We start from the raw sequence: 21,553 nt of genomic DNA, 5'->3' as shown, positions 1-21,553 counted from the left end.
TGGGTGGCGCAGCAGTTTAGCGCCTGCCTTTGGCCCAGGGCACGATCCTGGAGACCCGGGATCGAATCCCACATCGGGCTCCCAGTGCACGGAGCCTGCTTCTCCTTCTGCCTATGTCTCTGCCTCTCTCTCTCTCTCTGTGTGACTATCATAAATAAATTAAAAAAAAAATTTTTTTAAATAAAAAATAAAAAGGAAAGGAAAAGGAAAAGGAGGAAGGAAAGAAAGCAGAGAAAACTCAAAGCCCCTATCCCAAGCCCAGCAGTGAATAACAAGTGAGAACAGCCTATTGATAGAGGACAGGCAGGAACATGGAGAGATCCCCAATTGTAGCAAGGTAGGCAGGGACAACAAAAATCTAAAGAGAAAACAGGAAAACTGAGAAAATTCTATAGTACCCAGGCACCTCATTCCAAGCACAGGTAATAAAAGCCTATTGCTACAGCAATGTAAAGTCTGTGGTATACTGAAGGTAAAGATACCAACAACAAAACCCAAATCCAACTCAATTATTGACAAATTGATTCAACTCTCCAAACAAATGGCCTGGGGAGAAAGACACTTGTCCATCTACAGGTATAAACATTATTTACCTTGGGTTGCCTGGGTGGCTTGGCTGATTAAGCTTTGACTCTTGATTTTGGCTCAGGTCATGATCTCAGAGTCATGAAATCCACGCTGGGTGTGGAGCCTGCTTAAGATCCCCTCTCTCCCTTCTTCCTCTGCCTCTCTCCTCAGCCCCCACCAACCACACTCACTTGCTCTCTATACCATTTATCTCAATCTTGACCATTCTTCTATACATATTATCTGGCACTCAAACACTGCAAGACATGTAAGAAATGCAAGGGAAGAAACTCCACTGTCAAGACATAAAACTATCAATATTCAAATGAAAGGTGTTAGAACTATCAGACTAGAACTTTAAAATAACTAACTGATATGTTCAAGGACCAAGTAGAAAAGGTGGTAACTTGCATAAAGAGATAGGGAATTTCAAGGACACCTGGGTGGCTCAGCGGTTGAGCACCTGCCTTTGGCCCAAGGCATGATACTGAGTCCCACGATTGAGTCCCACATCATGTTTCCTGCATGGAGCGTGCCTCTCTCTGCGTCTCTCATGAGTAAATAAATAAAATCTTTAAAAAAAAAAAAAAAAAAAGAGATGGGGAATTTCAACAGAGATGTGGAAACTGTAAGAGTGAAAAGTAAATAATAAAATTAAAGGACATAATCAAAGATAAAGAACTCCCTAAATAGATTCATCAGCAGACTGGACACAACCAGGGAAAAGCTCAGATATTTGAGGCTAGATCAAGAGAAATTACCCAAATTGACACACACGTGTACAAACTTTAAACACACACACAAGATCGTTCAAAAACTGTGGAACAATATATGTAATGGGAGTCCCAGAGGAGGAAAAAAAAAAGTATGGAGAAGAAAAATGTGAAGAACAGACAAGACTCTTCTGAAAATAATTCAAGACATCAAATCACAGATGCAGAATTTCAGAGAACGCCAAACGGAAGAAATTAAAAATTCACACACCTATTTTCATTAGAGGTCAAAATGGTGAAAATCAAAATGAAGAGAATATTGTGAAGGCAGCAAGAGGGGGAAAATTATGTACAGAGGAATAAAGATAAAAATTATAACATCTCAAAACTGTGCAAAGTTTTTGAGACATCTCAAAAACTGCAAATTAGAAGGCAACAGAGTGACATCTCCAAAATACTAAAAGAAAAAAAAAACATTCTGTATGCACTGAAAATGTCTCTCAAAAATGAAGACAAGATAAAGACTGAGAAAAGCAAAAGCTAAAAGATTTTATTTTTTATAGTGCCAGTTGGCTGGTAATGCTATATGGAAGTTCTTCAGGCAAAAATGTAACAAATAGGAACTTGGATCTACAAAAAGAAATAAGAGTTCCAGGGGCACCTGGATGGCTCAGTTTGTTAAGCAGCTGCCTTTGGCTCAGGTCATGATCCCAGGGTCCTAGAATCAAGTGCCATATTAGGCTCCCTGCTCACCCAGGAGACTGCTTCTCCCTCTCCCTCTGCTTGTGTGCTCTCCCATGTGCACTCTTTGTCAAATAAATAAAATCTTAAAAAAAAAAAAGTTCCAGAAATTGTAAAAATGAAGGTAAATTTTAAAAACACTTTTTCTTATTTATAACACTTTAAAAATATTAATTATCCAGGGACTCCTGGATGGCTCATCGGTTTAGCGTCTGCCTTCGGCTCAGAGTGTGGTCCCGAAGTCCCAGGATGGAGTCCTACATTGGGCTCCCTGCAGGGAGTCCTTTTCTCCCTCTCTGCCTATGTTTCCCCGTTTCTCATAAATAAATAAAATCTTTAAAAAAATAATAAAATAAAACTATCTCGAGAAAATATAACAATTATGAAGTTTATAATATAAAAGTAAAATGTATGACAACAATAGCACAAAGGATGGGTCAAAAGAATTAGAAATAGAAGGTTTATAATGTTCTTACACTATACATAAAATGGTATAGTTGAAAGCAAACCTTCATAAAGATGCGTATGGTAAAACTAGAACAGTCACTAAAATTTAGAAGGGGTATAACTGATAAAATAGTAGCAGAAATAAAATGGAATCATAAAAAATAGCCCAAATCTAAAAAAAGACAAGAAAAAAAAGGAACTAATTTAAACAAACTGGAGTTCATCTACCCACCTTAAAAGTTTAAGATGGGGGTGAAAAAATTTTTCTATATGGCCTCAGGGGAAGGACACATCTCTACTTAGGGCTTCCTCCTCTACAAAAAGCTAAGATGTATGTTGGAAATCATCAAGACTCCCCCCCAAGTCCTTTTTTCATTTCTACATTTGCTGCCTACGTAAATCTCATCTACAGCCATGGCTTCAATGACCATCTGTGATGATCTGGACCTCCAAACTACACCTGTCTCCTGAGTTCCTAACATATATTTTCAACAATCTACCAGACATCTCCAGAAACACCTTAAACTCAGTATGATTAAAATTAAACTCAATCTTTATCCCCACAGTGATCTTCCAGTTTTCTCTTCTCAGGTTAAAGACAGTTAGTTATTCACATAACAGCTCTAATCAGAAAGCATTAAGATAGGCACTTAGATGGATCAGCTGGTTAAGCATCTGCCTTCAAGCTCAGGTCATGATCTGAGTCCCACATCAGACTCCCTGTTCAGACTCCCTCTGCCCCTCCCCTCAGCTCATGTTCGTTCTCTCTCAAAAATAAAATCTTTGAAAAAAATTTTAAAAGAAAGCTTTAAGACATACTTAAAATTAAAACCCTTCTCTCTTCTTCACCATCTAAAATAAATGTTACCAGATCTTTTTTCTTTTTTAAAGATTTTATTTATTTACTCATGAGAGAGACAGAGAAGCAGAGACATAGGCAAAGAGAGAAGAAGGCTCCCCGCAAGGAGCCTGATATGGGACCCCGAAGTCATGCCCTGAGTCAAAGGCAGTCATTCAACCACTGAGCCGTGCAGGCATCCCAATCTGTTACCAGATCTTAAGTCTACCTTTGATCCACCTACTTTATTCCATCTCCCATCACTATCTCAATCCAGGACACCATTCTCACCAAAAATAGTACAAAGGCTTCCTAAGTGGTGTCGTCCTCCACCTTTCTCTCTTTGTCTCTCCCCCACCATGCTCAACTCTGCAGGCAGTTCTCCACAAGGTATTCAGTATTATTCCTTCACTTAAAACTTTTCAATGACTTCCCACTGCACTTAGGATAAAATCCAATAACCTTATAGCCTCCAAACTCCTTCATCTGACCCTACCCTCCTTACCCAACTGTCTATATTCATCCCCTCTAATGTTCCTTCTCACCTCTAGGCTTTCCATTTGTTGCTCCCTCAAAGAGGACTGCCCCCAGCATTACTCACTCTATCCCTTTCACCTGAGTCTATTCAACTTCAATTCATTCTTGGCTTAAACATCAGTTGTTTGTTTTTTTAAAGATTTATTTATTCATGAGAGACAGAGAGAGAAGGGGGGTGGGGGGGCAAAGACACAGGCACAGGCAGAAGGATACTCCCTGCAGGGAGCCTGATGTACGGGACTCAATCCCAAACCCTAGGATCATGCCCTGAGCCAAAGGCAGATGCTCAACCACTGAGCCACCCAGAAGTCCCTAAACATCAGTTCTTTAGGGAAGTCTTCTCTGACTTTTCTCAGTAGTTTAGGTCTCACTGTAATAAACTTCTCACCCTGGACTTCTCATCACACTTATAATTATTTGTTTAATGGTCTTCTTCCCACATACTGCATCCTATACCAAAATGTATGTAGGCTCCATGATGGTAAGGACCTTGTCTATCAACTCATAACCTAGAATATAATGCTTTTCATATGGTAATCACAAATCAGTTGAAAAAAAAAAACCAAAAGCATATTTAGAAAGTTAAAATACCCAGAGGAAAAAATAAAATAAAATAAATAAAATAAAATAAAATAAAATACCCAGAGAAAGGGGTGTCTGAGTGGCACAGTCGGTTAAGCATCTGACTCGTGGTTTCAGCTCAGATCATCATGTCAGGGTTGTGGGGTCAAGGCCCAAGTTGGGCTCCAAGTGGAGCCTGCTTAAGACTCTCTTTCCCGGGATCCCTGGGTGGCGCAGCGGTTTGGCGCCTGCCTTTGGCCCAGGGCGTGATCCCGGAGACCCGGGATCGAAACCCACGTCGGGCTCCCGGTGCATGGAGCCTGCTTCTCCCTCTGCCTGTGTCTCTGCCTCCCTCTCTCTCTCTGTAACTATCATAAATAAATAAAAATTAAAAAAAAAAAAAGACTCTCTTTCCCTCTCCCCTTCCCCCTGCATGTGCATGCCCCACCCCCTCTCAAATAAATAAATCCTTAAAAAAGTTTTTAAAATACCCAGAGAGATACGAAAGTCAAGACATGAATATATATATATATACACACACACACACGCAATGAAGATCCTCACATCTTGGCCAGACTGTAACTATAATAATTCCAAGAAAAGAAGTTAGGAGAATAGAGGTAGATATAATTTAAATGGTCTAGGTTAACCTGGAGAAAAATGGCCCAGGTTAAATAACTGATCAAAGCATACTGCTTGGCCTTAAAAATCTCAGCCCCAAAAGTGGTTTCTCAAAAGTAAAATTTATCTGGACTAAAATCACTTATAATGGTTTTTAATGCCAATTCCTAGGCTCTATTCAAGATGACTAATTCAAAATCTCTGGAGTTGTGACCCAGGAATCTAAATTTTAAAAACATTCTAAGTGATTTTTATTTTAAACTTAAGTTTAAACTGGTACCTCTAATTCAAATTAACCACCACATTCCTACCTGTATCTCGTTTTCCCCCTCACTGTGAGAGCCCTAGTTTCCCAACATCAAATATATGTACTCATGTATTCTATCATACCATGCATATTATATAGTTTTAGAATTGCTCCCAACTTCTCTTCTTGGGGTTACTGGAGGTAGAGACTGACTGCCCCTAGTGAAAAACCACTAAACAGAGCTATTAAGTAAACATCACGGTTTCTTTGCAATTCTTTTCAATCTTAGTATATGGAAATAATAGAATACTCTTTTCAAAAGTTCCTTGAATTTTTTTTGTGTGATTGTGTTATTCATTTGGTAAGACGTATGGCTTGTCTGTTTCTGCTTATATTCAATTCTAAAGTTTCCTTTTTCCATCCTTTTTGGTTCTCTCTCTCTCTCTCTCTCTATATATATATATAGTGTAAAAACACATGGTTTAGAACGAAATAAAGTGTACTCAAAATCTTATTCTCTTCTATACTCCTTCCACCTAGGTTCCACCCAGGTTCCACCCAACCCCTTATAAGTAACTATATTCACTACATTTCTAGTTTATTATTTGTTTCTTTTTAACAATAAACAAATATAGATTTTTCTTTCTCTGCCCACATAAAAAGAATACACTCCACATACACATAACATTTTTTTGTATTTTTCTTTTTATTACCCTAAACTCCAGTAAGCTAAAAGGTTTTCTTTAGTAAAACGAATAGCACAAAAATTTAAATTTAGTAAACGAATAGCACAAAAATTTAAATAAAAATTAAATTAGAGGAAAAACTCTAGTTCAGATTACAAAATCATTCCATCATAGAAATTAAAATAGTGTTTTTTAAACTCTTCTGGAATATTCAAAGAGTTATTTTCAGTATATAACCTCCCTTCAATGCCCTAGCACAGAAATGAAAGGGAATTCTAACTAAATATTAAAGTTCTATCTGAATCCTTTCAAATGACCATGGCAATTTTCTCCTCTGGGTGACAAGAAATACTGAGCACCAGACTGTAGGAGTGTGCAAAACAAATCTAAGGAGAGCAAATTGTAAAATGTGAAAATAGAGTTAAGACCTGAGCAAAGGAGGTGGTAAACCAGTTTCCATTTGTCTCCATTTGCAATGTTTATTTTAAATTATTTCTCTGTCTACAGAAATAAAATTGGCAACAATCCTGGCAAGTTCTAAGCACCCTAAAATTGGGGTTTAAAAGAAAAACTATAAGATAGCAATCCCTGGAAATATTAAAGATCTGCCTAAAGCAAGAGATTGGACCAATCTCTTTGGTTCTATGAGGAACATACTCCTCCACCTATTCCCATTTCTTCCTTTTCCCCTTCTTTCCTCACTATAACTAAGCCATTATCTTCCAGCTAAAACTATCAGTTACTTCCAAACCAGTGTCAGGGCATGAGTTGGGCTGGCCAGCAGCACAAAATTCAGCAGAATGGATGTGGCACTCTCATGTGGACTTACACTTGAGCCAAGCTGAGGTCAGACAGTAAATGAGGTACATAATTGATCTTCATGTACTATTCACTTCAAAATTTGGACCAAGCTCTTCAGCTTGGCATTCATATATTCACGGAATCTCTGCATTCTGGCTCTATCCCAACTCTTACTGCTTTCTCTCAAGAACCCCTATAAGCAACTGTTTCCTGAATGTTTTATATATATATATTTTTTTAAGATTTTATTTATTTATCCATGAGAGACACAGAGAGAGAGAGGCAGAGACACAGGTAGAAGGAGAAGCAGGCTCCATGCAGGGAGTCCGATGCGGAACTTGATCCCGGGACTCCAGGACCACGCCCTGGGCCGTAGGCAGGCACCAAACTGCTGAGCCATCCAGGGATCCCCCTTTTATATATATTTTAAATAAAAACCCAAATCTTCCTCGTCTTCAAAATAGTGCTCAATTACACTTCCTCAATAGTTTTCTATTGATTCACCCTTCCTGTGTGCTCCTAGCACTTAGTCTTTTTGCCACTCAAGAATCTCATCACACTTGCCATAAGCTCTTCTAAATTCTCACAGCACTTCTTAACTTCAATCTTCATTTAACACTCTTTACTAAGCCACACATATACTGGATAGTATTACACACAGTAGGTGTGCCCCATTAGTCAATTCATCACAGCACAGTATTCTGTATTTCTCTATTACAGAACTGTTTACATAACATCATACTTACTTGTTTATAGATTATCCCCCTTATCCAATAAAGATTATAAGCTTCCTTAGGGGGCCTGTGTTAATAAGTTTCTTAGTACTGCCAAACTCAACATACTCACAAGAGTATACAGTAAGTAAATCCTTTTCAAATTAAAGACTAAAGTAGCTGAAAATAAGAGGATATGATCTAGGCCAGAGTCCACAGAATGAACTCAGCCAACAGACTTATGTTTGGCCTGCACTGTATTAAAGAGAACTGGAATTAAAATTTAAAAATTGGGAAACAGGGCAGCCCAGGTGGCTCAGTGGCTTAGCTCCACCTTCAGTCCCGGGTGTGTTCCTGAAGACCAGGGATCGAGTCCCACGTCAGGCTCCCTGCATGGGAATGGAGCCTGCTTCTCCCTCTGCCTGTGTCTGTGCTCCCCTCCGCCCCCCGTGTGTGTGTGTGTCTGTGTCTCTCATGAATAAATAAAATTTAATAAATAAATAAATAAATAAATAAATAAATAAATAAATAAATAAATAAATAGGGAAAAAACACACAAAATCCAGATTTCTGAATTTTCAGGGGGTGGGGGGATGTAAGATCTGTCATATTCTCTAAAATGCAACAAGTGCCTAGAGCACAGCTGCCTTACATTAGACATGCACTCTTCTGTTAGGCATCTTTTTTGCTTTACTCATTTATGTCACCTGTCTGGTTTCAGCAAATATTTAGGTTTACAACCAGTTAAAGAGACCCATGAATCCCTGATGGGCTTTCTAAGCCAAAGCCACTTATTCAAATTTGGCATGTCTATTCCCTAGCCACCATATTTTTCCAATATTAAACAGGTTTATCAAAATCTGCCTTCCCTCATCCGAAATCTTGACAGAAGGACTCTACTGAATAGTAGTGCCTAAAGCCAGAGCACACAGTTTACATGGATCACTACTACTTGGTTAAAATGATGTTTTTTTTTTTATTCATGGATCAAATACTTTTATGTATTTCCTCCAATGAAATATTGTTAAGAGTAGACTCTTATTCATATTATACTGTTAACAATTGCTGCTCATACTGAGTTGGCCAGTTAAGAGACAGACCATCTTGGAAAATTAAATTCAATAAATATTTATACAGTGTTTACAAAATTATAGGCCTTGTGTAATGGTTAAGGCATGAGATTTGAAATCTCCAAATCTCCAAGTTTGTTACTAAATCTTGGGTTCCTGCATTCTTTGAGAAACTGTAAAGTTAGTTCTCTAAGCCTCAGTTTTCTTACTTTGCAAATTTGGACAGTAACAATACTTACTTCCTAAAACTGTTGTGTGACTTAAAAAGACAAAGATGTCAGAAGGCACTTGGGAGTAAAGCACCTGACACATAGAAATAAAAGCAACTATCACTTAAGTATTTGGGTACAGAAACAAAAACTAATGAAACAAGATATTTAAGCAAAAATCTAAAAGTCTATGATGCTGTTATTTATCAAGCATATGGAAACAGAAGAGATTAGTTCTATAGGGAGGAGAGAGGTAACACACAAGCTGAAAGACAAAATAGGATAATGCCAACTAGAAAAAAAGGCAGAAAGTCCAAGGACAAATAAGAGAAAATTGAAAGCAAGGAAAAAAAAAATCACAGCTTTTATTTCCAGGGACAGCTAGCAGGCTGGAATAGGCAAAAGAAAAAAGATGCATGAGAAAGAACTAGAAAAAAGTAAAGCTATGAAAGAAGGCTGGGACCAAGATTCAAGGTTTCATTTGAACCACATTTCCTAGGCTTACTAAATGGAAGCACTGTACTAGGACATGGAATAGAAGTGGATATGTTAAAAATCCCTTCCCTTGAGACACCTGATTATCTGACATGGTGCATAGCACATCATCAATGCATAATAAATCAGTAAATATCTTTAATAAATCTAGTCAAACAAAAAAGACAAAAGTGTTGAGACAGGAAGGCTTAAAAGAAACAAGAGTAATTACCATCTAAAACTCTAAACTCCCTTTTTCCACATGCATATACACATACCCTACATAGCATACAACTGGGTAATTCTCATATGGGAATATAAACAATATCTGCAGACACAAAAGAAAGTTAAATTGAATTATTTGTTGTAGAACATAAATTAGGTAGGAAACCAATTTGACAGTTCATCAAAAAGCTTAGATGAGGAACGAGGGCTTCTTAAAATCTGGTTGATTCTACGAGTGGACAGGAATAATACAAGATGAGCCTGGAACATCTTGTTGTGCCAGAAAGTTAAAAAGTGCTAAACAAACAAAATAACAGGGCCAAATCAAAAGGGCACAGGAGCCAACTTCTAAGAGCTCTTTATGGCCAAAGCTTCAACTATCTGATTGACAAATAATGACAGCACAAATAAATGTCCATGAATGCATACTATGCAAAATAAAAGACTGAATAAGTAAATAAAACGAGAAAGTAGAAGTCTTGAATACAAAAGAATCCCAATTAATAGAGAAGGAATAAAGGAAAAGAAAAAACTCGAAAGTACTGAACTAACATCAATTTCTCAGTTTTTATCACTGTACTATGATTACCTAAGATGTTAACATAGAGGAAGTGATTGAAGGACACAGGGGAACTCTCTGGACTATTTATGTAACTCTTCGATAAATCTAAAACTCTTTCAAAATGAAAGTTAAAAAAAAACCTTAGATGAGGAAAACAATACTAGTTACAATACTTTTTTTTTAAACTAAAGACCCACTATCCACTTACCTGAGCTGTAAGTATTGTTTTCCAGTAAATGCTAATTATCTCTGTTCTTACTTTATGTTCTCTCAGTCATGCAACATAATAAAGTTTTAACGAATTGGTATTCCATCAAAGATAAAATTAATCACTTAATAAAAAAATTTTACTTGTCTGACATCTTAAAAATGACTAATCATCAGAATTTCACTTTTTAATTATATAAGCCCCTACAAAGCTTTATCTTCAATAGAGCCATTTTTATGTTTATAGCATAAAAATAATAATTTAAATAAAATCCTTACCTTCCAACCACTGCCAGCCTCTCTATAATATGGGAAGTTATCACAGATCCACTGGTAAATCTCACTTAGAGTCATTTTCTTTTTGGGTGAGCTATTAATTGCAAATGTAATGAGGCTGGCATAACTGTATGGAGGTTTCCCATCTTTGTGCTGTTGGACTTCTTCTTGGTCCAGTGTTGTATTTGGGTCAAGGAGTGCATTCTTCTTGGAAATTCCTGTTCCATGTGCATTTTGTGTAGCATCAGATTTTTGGATGGCTGCTCTCATGGTGAGCTGTGGTAACCAGTCCATAGATGTTAGGCTGCTCTCCAGTTCAGATGTCATCCTGAAGGTAAATAGACTCCTTAGTCAATATCAAGGAAAGAACCCCTGCTTCTCAAAATATCCAATATTCACAAATCTAGGAGTTCCAAAGTGAGGGAAAGCCTGAGTTAAATCTGGAGGAAAAAGATTGAGTATGTTAATGACCAAAACAAATATTTAAGGGCTCAACATTTCCAATCTTTTTAAATTTTTTCCTCTCCAAAATACAATAAATTTGGTTTTAAAATGTTTAAGATTCAGAACAATACCTACACACAAAGTGATCCCAATGCCAATGTTTCTAAAAAAGACTGTCACTTTAAATAGGGCAACAGGATCATAGTATGAAAAATAAGTCTGCAGTCCAGCTCTTTACTCACCAATACCGCAGGCCCTTTAAAATCTTAAGACTGTACACTTGGCATTTCTTTTACACAAATTTTAGGGGAGTCATACAAACAAAAGACTATCCAAAGTAAAGAAGTCAGAAAAGTGACTGAGAAATAAGCACAGGAATTTGCAAGGAGAAAAGAAGGTAGAGCTGAGCAGGTGGGAGGTAGGAAAAGCAAGAAGCGTAGACAAGAATAGTAAGCAGACAAGCTAGCTGGGGGAGCTGACCGAAAAGAGGAATGCAAACTCAAGGACACTGATGAACAAGAGAAGAGGAGGATAGGCAGTACCAAGGCAGCTAAAAAAAATAAATAAGTAAAACACCACAAAAATCAATGAACAAGCTTAAGAAAACTAAAGATCTGGGAGTGTAGGATAGATGAGATAAAATCATATAAATGGATAGCAAGAAGCATTAAAAACTCAGGGCGGTCTAATGCAAACATCTAATGATCTGGATTCTGTAATGTATTTCTCTCCAAGGCTGAAAAATTCAGGCCATTACAACCCAAAGAAAGAAAAGAAAAACAAAATCTGCCAGGTTAACACATATTCCGGAGAAGGGAAAAGGCTGCTTGTAGAATTGAGGATAAAAACATAGAAACAAAGCTTGACACTTCACACTGGAATTGCTAACTTTCAGCAGAAGATACAAAACCTGTCTACCATGGGATTAAAGAAACAGGAATAATGACTGTGGTGATAGAGAAGAATCAGACTTCTAAATGCTATCAAAGTAACAAGAAAAAACAAAGTACCTCACCGAAAGGAAAAATTTTGTGGCAAATAAAATCCAATACGGGCCCTCATCCCAAATGGCTGCAAAAGGGACTCTGGCATACGTGCTTGGGATATGCACTTCTGGGAGCCAATACAGAACTGATAAAGAATGCAGGCTCTCAAGTCAGAGAGATCGGAGTTCATACTAATTCTACTAGTTACTAGGTCCAGGAAATGGAAATTAACATCTCTAAACTCCAGCTTTCTCATCTGTAAAATGAAACAGTAATAGTTCCTACAGTTAAAATATTACTTTGAGGGGGCACCTGCACCCAGTTAAGCATGGACTTCCAACTCAGGTCATCATCTCAGAGTCTTGTGATGGAGTCTTGCATCAGGGCTCTCTGCTCAGTGGGGAGTCTGCTGCTCCCTCTTCTTCTCCCCTGTCACACACCCCTGTCCCCCACCCTGGCCCCAGCTGGAGCACGCTCACCTGCACTTTCTCTCTCTCTCTCAAATCTTTAAAAAATTAAAATATTACTTTGAGAATTAAATGTGGTAGCATATACACAGAAGAAACATCCGTTAAGCATTAGTTAATAATAATATTACTCTAGGATTATCTGGCGAGGGTACTACTGGAGTATAAAGTAAACCAGATTAGGCAACAGTAATTATAAATCAAGAGACAGTCTTGAGGAGTCTATCTGTACTGCCAGTAGAGACCTATTATCTTGCTCTTTGGATATTTTCATCCACAGTTTTACCTTTTTCACTTTCTCAAATTTCCTCCATCTCTACTCTATATATTCCTCTAAAAATGTGAACTTTAAATTCTCTACACAGCACCTTCAGAGATTAAAAATAAAAACAAAAACAACTTACCATCCTGCTCTATAATCTCAGCATTATATGACATGCTCGTTGCCAGGATGAAATAAGTTATAGGAACTTAGGGAATAAAGAAAACGCAAGGGCGCCTGGGCGGTTCAGTCAGTTAAGCGACTGCCTTCGGCCCAAGTCATGCTCCCAGGGTCCTGAGACTAAGCCATGTGTTGGCTCCTTGCTCAGCTGGGAGCTTTCTCCCTCTCCCTCTCCCCCTCCCCCAACTCATGTTCTCTCTCTCTCTCTCTCTCTCAAATAAAATCATTTCTTAAAAGTTAAGAAATAGGGCAGCCTGGGTAGCTCAGCGGTTTAGCACCGCCTTCGGCCCAGGGCGTGATCCTGGAGTCCCAGGATCAAGTCCCACATCAGGCTCCCTGCATGGAGCCTGCTTCTCCCTCTGCCTGTGTCTCTACCTCTCTGTCTGTTTCTCATGAATAAATAAATAAAATCTTTAAAAAAAATAAATTATTTAAAAAAATAAAAATTAAGAAATAAAGAAAACAAGATAATTTAGAAAGTGGGGTTTCTGTTTGCAAATTATTAAAATTTTTAAAAGATTTTATTTATTTATTTGACAGAGAGAGAGAGTGCACGCGCGCATGCACAAGCAGGAGGAGCAGCAGGTAGATGGGAGAGGGACAAACAGGCTCCCCGCCAAACAGGAAGGCTGACATGGGGCTCAATCCCAGAACCCTAGGATCACAACCTGAGTGGAAGGCAGGTGCTCAACCAACTGAGCCACCCAGGCGCCCACAAATTTTTAAATTTTATATATTCTTGGTAGTAAGGTAAAAAGTGCTTCCACTGCTGTGTGTCACTTGGTTGCCGCAATGGTTCTCCATTAAGCATGAAGAACACAAAAAATGACCATTAGATTTGGCCAGATCATCAGTAACTTTAGAAAGAAACCTCTTAATGGAATGGTGATGACAGAAGTCCACTTGTATAAGAGAACAGATGGTGGTAAATTTAAAAACAGCATGAGAGGCTCTGAGGAATCTGGTTATGGAAATCTGGTTAAGAAATGTCAGGCCCTCATTACCTCACCTCATTCCAAAAGCTTCCTAGCTGGCCTCCCTGACTGATTTCTTACCACTCCTCTCTGCTAATCACCTCCAGAGTCCATGCATACACTCCAAGAGAAATCTGGCAACACTATTTTCACGTCCTTGTGCCCCAAAACTTTTAATGGTTCCCTTTCTCCTATTATACTAAATCTAAACTCATTTTCAACTACCTTAGTTTTTATTAATCTTTTATTAATCCTTCTCTAAATTCCCAGAGCAATCATAACCTCAATATGGCATTTACCATGCTGTTTCATACATATAATTGCGTCATACACCTAAGCTTACTACACCCTCATTCCCTCTTCTCTTACCTCCCCATTGAGAAGAGTACCCATACTTCAGATACTAACTAACCCATGCCAGGTACATGTTATCTGAAAAATAACACAGAATTTGGATTAAAAACATTCCTTTCTGGAACGTCTTTTCCTTCTAACACTGCCTAGCTGGTTTCTACTTCTTTTCAAGTCTCAGATTAAACACCCCCGCCAAAAGCCTGGTCAATCCACTCTTCTTCCATCTCCTAAACTGAACTAGAACCTACTCTCATAGTAGCATATCAACACCTCTATCCCAGGATTTACATAGAATTATAACTATCTTTATCTATCTCCCCAGAGACCATGAGCTCCTTGGAAGAAGAAACTTTCTTATTCTTTTCTCTCTCTAATGCCTAAGAACATAATAAGTGAAGGGTTAATGAAAAATGGTTAAATGATTGAACAGTGACTAGCCAATGAAGGTATGAATGTGATCCTTCCCAAAAAAAGTGAAATCATACACAATGACAAGCTAAAAGGAAGCAGTGAACGAAAAAAGGACTCAGTAGCATGAGGTAAGGATAATCACAGGATTCAAGAACTTTATGAATTGGAAAAAAGTATGACTCAGACTGACAAGTAGCACCACACAGGAACAGAGACAGTTCTGGAATAGCAGAGAAAAATAGGAAGATGGAAGCAAAGATAAAAAGATAATGTTACTTATAGGAGAAAACAGGGCATGGAAAATTGAAGTCTTAAATTCTTAACTCTGTAACAATATTTATTGCTAAAAAAAAGTTTCATGAGGAATCTTTTCTGCATAAAATGAGACTGTAAACAGCACTGAGATATAACAACTCAACATTAAGTCATGAGATGGGGGAGAGGAAGGGATTCTAATCCCACTTTATGAAACACTGCCACTGATATCTCAAATAAGCTTTCTGGGTACTTTAACATATTGCTTGGCCTCCCTCTGCAACCTCCCTAACTACCAAGGAGTAATCAATAATTACTCAGGAAGTTTTCAAGCTTTCAACAGTATCAAAAAGGAGGGGGGGAAAAGGGAGGGAAAAGGTAGAGATATTGTTGGCTTCCTAAATAAAGGTAAGACAACAACAAGGAAAATAATAATAATGAGGATAATGATGTCATGACCTAGATATTCTTGAATCCTCCCACTCTATTCCTAGCACTTGGCATTTCATCTTGAAAGACTTAAAGGGACGCCTGGGTGGCTCAGCAGTTGAGCATCTGCCTTTTGGTTCAGGGCATGATCCCGGAGTCCCAGGATCGAGTCCCACATTGGGCTTCCTGCATGGAGCCTGCTTCTCCCTCTGCCTATGTCTCTGCCTCTCATGAATAAATAAATAAAATCTTAAAAAAAAAAAAAAAAAAAGACTTAAGAACAATCACAAGACCCATTTATCATAAAACTTCTAAGAAAAACTAAGCAACTGAAAACTCAAAAGAAATTTCTGTAATTACCACAGCAATAATTCTGATCACATGCATCTCAAGGAATATATATATTTTCCTTTTTTTTTTTTAGAGGGAAGAGGGGAAGGAGTGAGGGAGAGAATCAAGTAGGCTCCATGCCCAGCACCACGATGGACTCAGGCTTGATCTCACATGACATGTGTCAAAACAAAGCGACACTTAACCGACTGACCCATCAAGGTATGTGTGCATACACACACACATACACACATATATACACACACACACCTTAAAATATGTGACTCCTATTACAGAACCTAGCACTCAAGGCAACAAGAAGTAAGATCTATGGCAGAAACCATCAACTGCCACCTAATATCTGTTTTTATGTTCTTCCTTAGGAATATAATCTCAATTTCATTCTGGATGGCATTGCACCTCTTTGCCATGCCTGCTCTCTGCAATGTGAACACAAGAGCTATTGCTCCAGCAGTCATCTTAGATCATAAGGTGATCTTTGAAAATGGAAGCCAAACACTGAGGATATGGGAACAGAGAGAAGGAATCCGGGTCCCTGAGTTTTTTGAGAAACAATTGTGAAGCTGCCATCCAAACCCTGAACTGCCTACCTTCCAGATTTCTTATGTGTCTAACTACTATAAAAAGATATCTACCAGCAGATGAATTCAATTCTTAACAAATATGAAATTTGGGACATGGAAGTGGGGTGATACAAGTAACAGAGACTAAAATAAGGCACCCTTAAGGGAGTTGATGAAGCAAACATTAATTCTGATATTGCTAGCTGGAAAACCGGTGACCTTATTAAAAGAGAGTGAAGGATTTGGTCAACTGTGGTCATCTACAGAAACTGAAACAAACCATATGTCAACTAATGCTATAGCAAGGAGAGAAATCTAGAAAAAAGAAATCAGAATGTTGGCATGTGCTGGCTTCTTATCACTTAAAGTCCTGAGAGAGAAATAAACTTCAGAGTTGCAAGCAGAGATGGAGAAAATGCAGATTTCCTAAGGGAGGGGTAACTCCCTGCCTATGGCCTGCAATTCAAGCTAATAGTCCTATAATTCAAAGTCTTGCATAGCTGAAAAAACACCAACTGCTTCTGAAGTAGCAAACTGAAGTAATTGAATGGTAGCTACAAAACTACAGCCTTGGCAGTAGGGAAGACTGGTACCTTACCACACAAAACTAAGGTCGTAAGGGTGTTGTCTTTCCACCCATGATTTCCACCATTGTTTCAAATGGCCTCATCAGAATCATCATTCCCTCAGAAGCCAGAAGAGGCCAATGAACTTGGATGGTGAAAAAATACTCTTTATTTCCACCAACTTGTAAGTGAAATTTAGCATTTCTTTTAATTATGAAATTAGACAAATCATAGTACTTATGACTTTGCTACCAATAAAAATCACAATATATTCTTCTCACATGCAAATGTTGCAGAATCTCAACTTTTTTAATTTAAACTTAATTACTTAAAAATTGTGCTATTATATTAGACTTGCCAATAGATATTTTATTTAGTAAGTTAAAAGCACATATTACTATGTTTCAAAGTTAATATTTTGCTAATCGTCTTTCAATATAACTGGTTTCCTTTGTAATCCTAAGTACTTTATTTTGTGAATTTTGAGACATCATTCTGAGATGGATCCACAGGTTTCACCAGACTGTTGAAGGGGTTCCACAGCACCAAAACAAGACTGGAAATTCCTGGGTAAACAGAGCACAAAGGGCACAATCTTCACACTGAAAAATTCTGTCTGGGCAGGCACTTTGGATCAAAGCAGCAAAAAATCTAGAAACTAAGTGTTTTGAGATAATTGTATGGGAGGTGGGGAGAGATAAAGAGACTAGACTGCAAAAGCCTCTTAAGTTTCCAAAATAATAACCAAATTCATCAACAAGAAGTGACCTATAAAAGCCGTACATTTCCCAGAAAGGGCATCTTCACTAATACCCATCTCAGGTGTGGTTATGGAAGACACTGGACAAGATTAAGACTTTCAGAAGGCATAGGAGACAATGGAGGCCCTATCAAAGAACAAAATCAAGTATTATACTATCAGGGAGTCACTGTCACTCCTAACCAGTAAGATTTTATAATGCACTTAATAATCCCCTTTTCTGAATAATAGCTTCAATCACCGTTATCCTAATTCCTTCCCTACCACTAGTATTAGTTAGAACGTCAATAACTCATCTTTGGTTTACAGAACTTTGAACCACAAAAACCCACACTACGATCTAATGAAAAAGACTGTGTACCAAAGGAAAAAAAAAAAAGACTGTGTACCTAAAGAGCTTAGATTTTCAGTTATTTATAATAACTGGATGAAACTCTGGGTTGTTCCCCTTTGGAAAGAACAAATAAGTTCAATATATAGGAGAAAGTACACATGAATATTTGTGTACCCACAGGGGCAGCTTATGGCAGAAATCTAAAAAGAAATAAAATAATCTACAGATTGACTTTATGTTTTATAGTCAAGACAAAAAATAAAATTTTATCTTATAAATGAGGTAAAAATTTAAAGCTACTTTTACCTAATTTAAAGGTAAAAATTTAAGCTATTTCCAAGCAAAAGTAGCTGGTGTTACTTTAGTTTTCATATACCAGCAAACTCAAAGTTTCCTAGTTTAATTTCAACAAAGTAACAGCGTCCTACATTAGATATGACTTAGTAATGAAGAACACAGACTCTTGAGCAAGTCTGCCTGGGTTAGAACCCAAACTCTTTGGCTTTAAGCTATGTGACCTTACACAAGTAAATGTCTTCAGTTCTCTCATTTGTTAAGATGAGGATAAAAATAGCATCCAACCCAAAGGATTGCTGTGAGGATTAAATGAGGACTAAATGAGTTAATACATACAAAGTACTAAGAATAGCTTCTAACATACAATTTTATTATCAGATTCATACTCTTCAGAATTTCCTAAATTTTATTTCATTTTTTTAAATAAGATTTTAAGTAATCTCTATACCCAATGTGGGGCTCAAACTGACAACCCCAAGAATAAGAATCGCAAACTCTACCGAACTCTACCGCACCAGTCAGGTGCCCCAGAATTTTCTAAATTTTAAATGATTGTCATTCTTACTCAGTAGTTTTAGACTTACATGCCCTAACTGACAAAATAATCATTTAACCACCTCAATGGAAATGAGCCCCTCATTCAATTATTTACACTAAAGTGACCCAGAAAGGATAAGGTTTTAAATTTTTGTTTGTGGACTACATATGAGAATTGAGAACATACTCTTCCCCACAGAAATTAGATGATGTGACGATGATTTCTGAAGCAGACCACAAAATCCTATTTATTCCATAAAGGAATTCTAACTCAACAGTTCTTAGAGTATAAAAGCCCCTGTTCGGGATCCCTGGGTGGCGCAGCGGTTTGGCGCCTGCCTTTGGCCCAGGGCGCAATCCTGGAGACCCGGGATCGAATCCCACGTCGGGCTCCCGGTGCATGGAGCCTGCTTCTCCCTCTGCCTGTGTCTCTGCCTCTCTCTCTCTCTCTCTCTCTGTTTTTGACTATCATAAATAAATTAATTAATTAAAAAAAAAAAAGCCCCTGTTGGATATCTTGGAGCAGAGAGACAAAGGAGTAATGTGGGGCGGGGGAGAAAGAAAGAAGCTTTTCCATTTTCCTGGTGCAAGATCAGCTTGTTCTTGACAAAATTTCAATATGGTTTATATCTGGCATACTTCTAATTACCCTCTATACCTTGGTTCTCTCATCTCACATGCCCTAAGCCTCTAATATTGGCCACCATGTTGGTATCATATAATGCATAATTACTTGATCTTCTCTTTCAGTAAAAACTCGCACCTCTTCAAGACAGTTGGTCTCTGCTCCATTTAGGAAATAAATGGACAGCATCAAACTAATCCCCACCAAGGTATGAATAACTGAGCCTTTAAACTTCCTATAAGCAATGACCTTTTTAAAAAAAATAAGCTGAAAAATCCTCACTGGTTTGAAGTGAAAATAGAGGTGAAGGAATCAATTTAGGAGAAGGAATCCAATACACAAATAGTAGAAGGTCACTCTTCAAACCTCATGACTTTCACAACTTCTATTTCCCCTCCTAAAATTCCAAGAATTTTCACAACACAGCTCAAGCAAAAATCTGGGAGATTTAGTCAGGCAACTGTCATTTGTAAAACTACTATGATTTCAGAGCTATTATCATAAAATCAGAGATGAAAAAGAATCTCAGTAGGTCATTTTTTAAAATCCTGCTATTATCTATTTTGGAGACCAACAATATTCTTTTAAGATCTTCAAGGGAAGAAAAGTTCACAACTTAACTCAGTCTGTTCTAAGGTATGTAACTCAATGAGTGTTGTTGTTTTTTTTTTAATTTTTTACTGGCTCAGTTGATAAGAGCACGCATTTCTTGATCTTGGGGTCATGAGTTGACCCCACACTTGGCATAAAGACTACTTTAAAAATAAATTCCTTTAAAAATTAAAATTATTAACTGGCTAATATATATCCCCTTTGCTATGGGAAGTAAAATTCTTTAAATTCTCTCTTGGAAAATGAGAACTGGTCAGAATTCTATTCACGATACTTCACGTATTGTACAGTATTAACACAACTTGGAGTTCCTTTTTCTGTTAAGTTTAAAGTCCAGAATTACTCGAATAGTATCTGAATTTGGAACCCTAATATATTTATTGCTCTTTTCCAGATTCTCTCCAAGTTACCCCACATATGATATTAGATTCAAAAAACTGTATTCTGAATTCATACAAGCCATACTCTTAGAACTCCATTTAAGGTACAAACTTAGGGATCATGTGGTCAAAAGATATTTTCACACTGTATGTATAATTATCATCTAAGGTATCTTTTGCTCCACAATGTGAGAAGGAAAAATAAACATTTTTGGACATTAACCACTCAACTACATTGTCATCAAGTAAATACTGTATTTTACATTTAAATCTCACTCACCTACTAGAATCTCTGAGTAGTTTGGAAAGACTGATGAACACTAGTCCCTTTAACACAAGAACACTCGAAGTCACCTTTCTAGCTGTTATTTAAAAACCCACACAGGGGATCCCTGGGTGGCGCAGCGGTTTGGCGAGATGGAGAGATCCTGGAGACCCGGGATCGAATCCCACATCGGGCTCCCGGTGCATGGAGCCTGCTTCTCCCTCTGCCTGTGTCTCTGCCTCTCTCTCTCTCTCTGTGACTATCATGAATAAATAAATAAAATCTTAAAAAAAAAAAACCCACACAGGAGCACCTGGGTGGCTCAGTAAGTGTCCAATTCTTGATTTTGGTTCAGGGTCCTGGGACAGAGCCTCATGTAGGGCTCAGTGCTGAGCTTGGCGCCTGGCTTAGGATTCTCTCTCTCCCTCTCCCCCACTCGTGAGCTTGTGCATAGGAGCTCTCTTAAAAAAAGTTAAAAACCCATACAGAATCTGCTATTAATACTCCTTATACTTACTTTAAAATACGTGTGTGTGTGTATATATATATACACATATATATGTAGTATATATAATAAAAGTCCTCTGAGTGACACATATCACTAATTCATCCTCTCAGTGTTTATCCTAACCTCTTACAACCATACTGTTCCAACTCACCATACATTATACCAGTAGTTTGGCATCAGTGCTGGCAGAGGTTGACATAGTGGAAGGTAATCCCATCTTACCTTTTAGGGTTAAATATGTTGCACAGAAAATGTTAAGAAACAGCTTCAACTTCTACATGTCATGTCTCTGATTCAGTGATCCTAAAAGTGTTGTCCAGACACCCTTTCAGGGGATCTGAAGGATCAAAACAATTTTCATAATGAGATGTTATCTGTGTTTTCCACTCTCATCTCTCGTAAGTGTACAATGGAGCTTTTCAGATGCTATGTGATGGGTGATATCACATCAGAATGAACGCAATGGCAGAGATGAGAATCCAGCTGTCTCTATTAAAA

General features: G+C 37.8%; 1 protein-coding gene and 1 long non-coding RNA gene across 6 annotated transcripts in view; one reads left to right on the top strand and one right to left on the bottom strand.

The window, feature by feature from the left end:
• Positions 1–21,553, bottom strand: part of FOXJ3 (forkhead box J3) — a 141,777-nt gene that overhangs the window by 87,653 nt on the left and 32,571 nt on the right. For all 5 annotated transcript variants that reach the window (XM_072771645.1, XM_072771646.1, XM_072771648.1 and 2 more), the window contains exon 3: positions 10,499–10,823. In XM_072771645.1, coding sequence (XP_072627746.1) covers positions 10,499–10,823 — 325 coding nt within the window. The remainder of the gene's footprint in view (positions 1–10,498; positions 10,824–21,553) is intronic.
• LOC140602328 (uncharacterized) overlaps positions 1–21,553 on the top strand; it is a 57,858-nt gene that overhangs the window by 16,150 nt on the left and 20,155 nt on the right. The window contains exons 2-4 of the long non-coding RNA XR_012005279.1: positions 15,682–15,809; positions 15,971–16,921; positions 19,416–19,498. This is a non-coding gene — a long non-coding RNA (uncharacterized lncRNA). The remainder of the gene's footprint in view (positions 1–15,681; positions 15,810–15,970; positions 16,922–19,415; positions 19,499–21,553) is intronic.

The sequence above is a fragment of the Canis lupus genome, chromosome 13, assembly GCF_048164855.1.
Source record: "Canis lupus baileyi chromosome 13, mCanLup2.hap1, whole genome shotgun sequence".
Classification (NCBI taxonomy): Eukaryota; Metazoa; Chordata; class Mammalia; order Carnivora; family Canidae; genus Canis; species Canis lupus.
The sequence above is the reverse complement of the archived record's forward strand: the minus strand, read 5'-3'. Positions and strand labels throughout refer to the sequence as shown.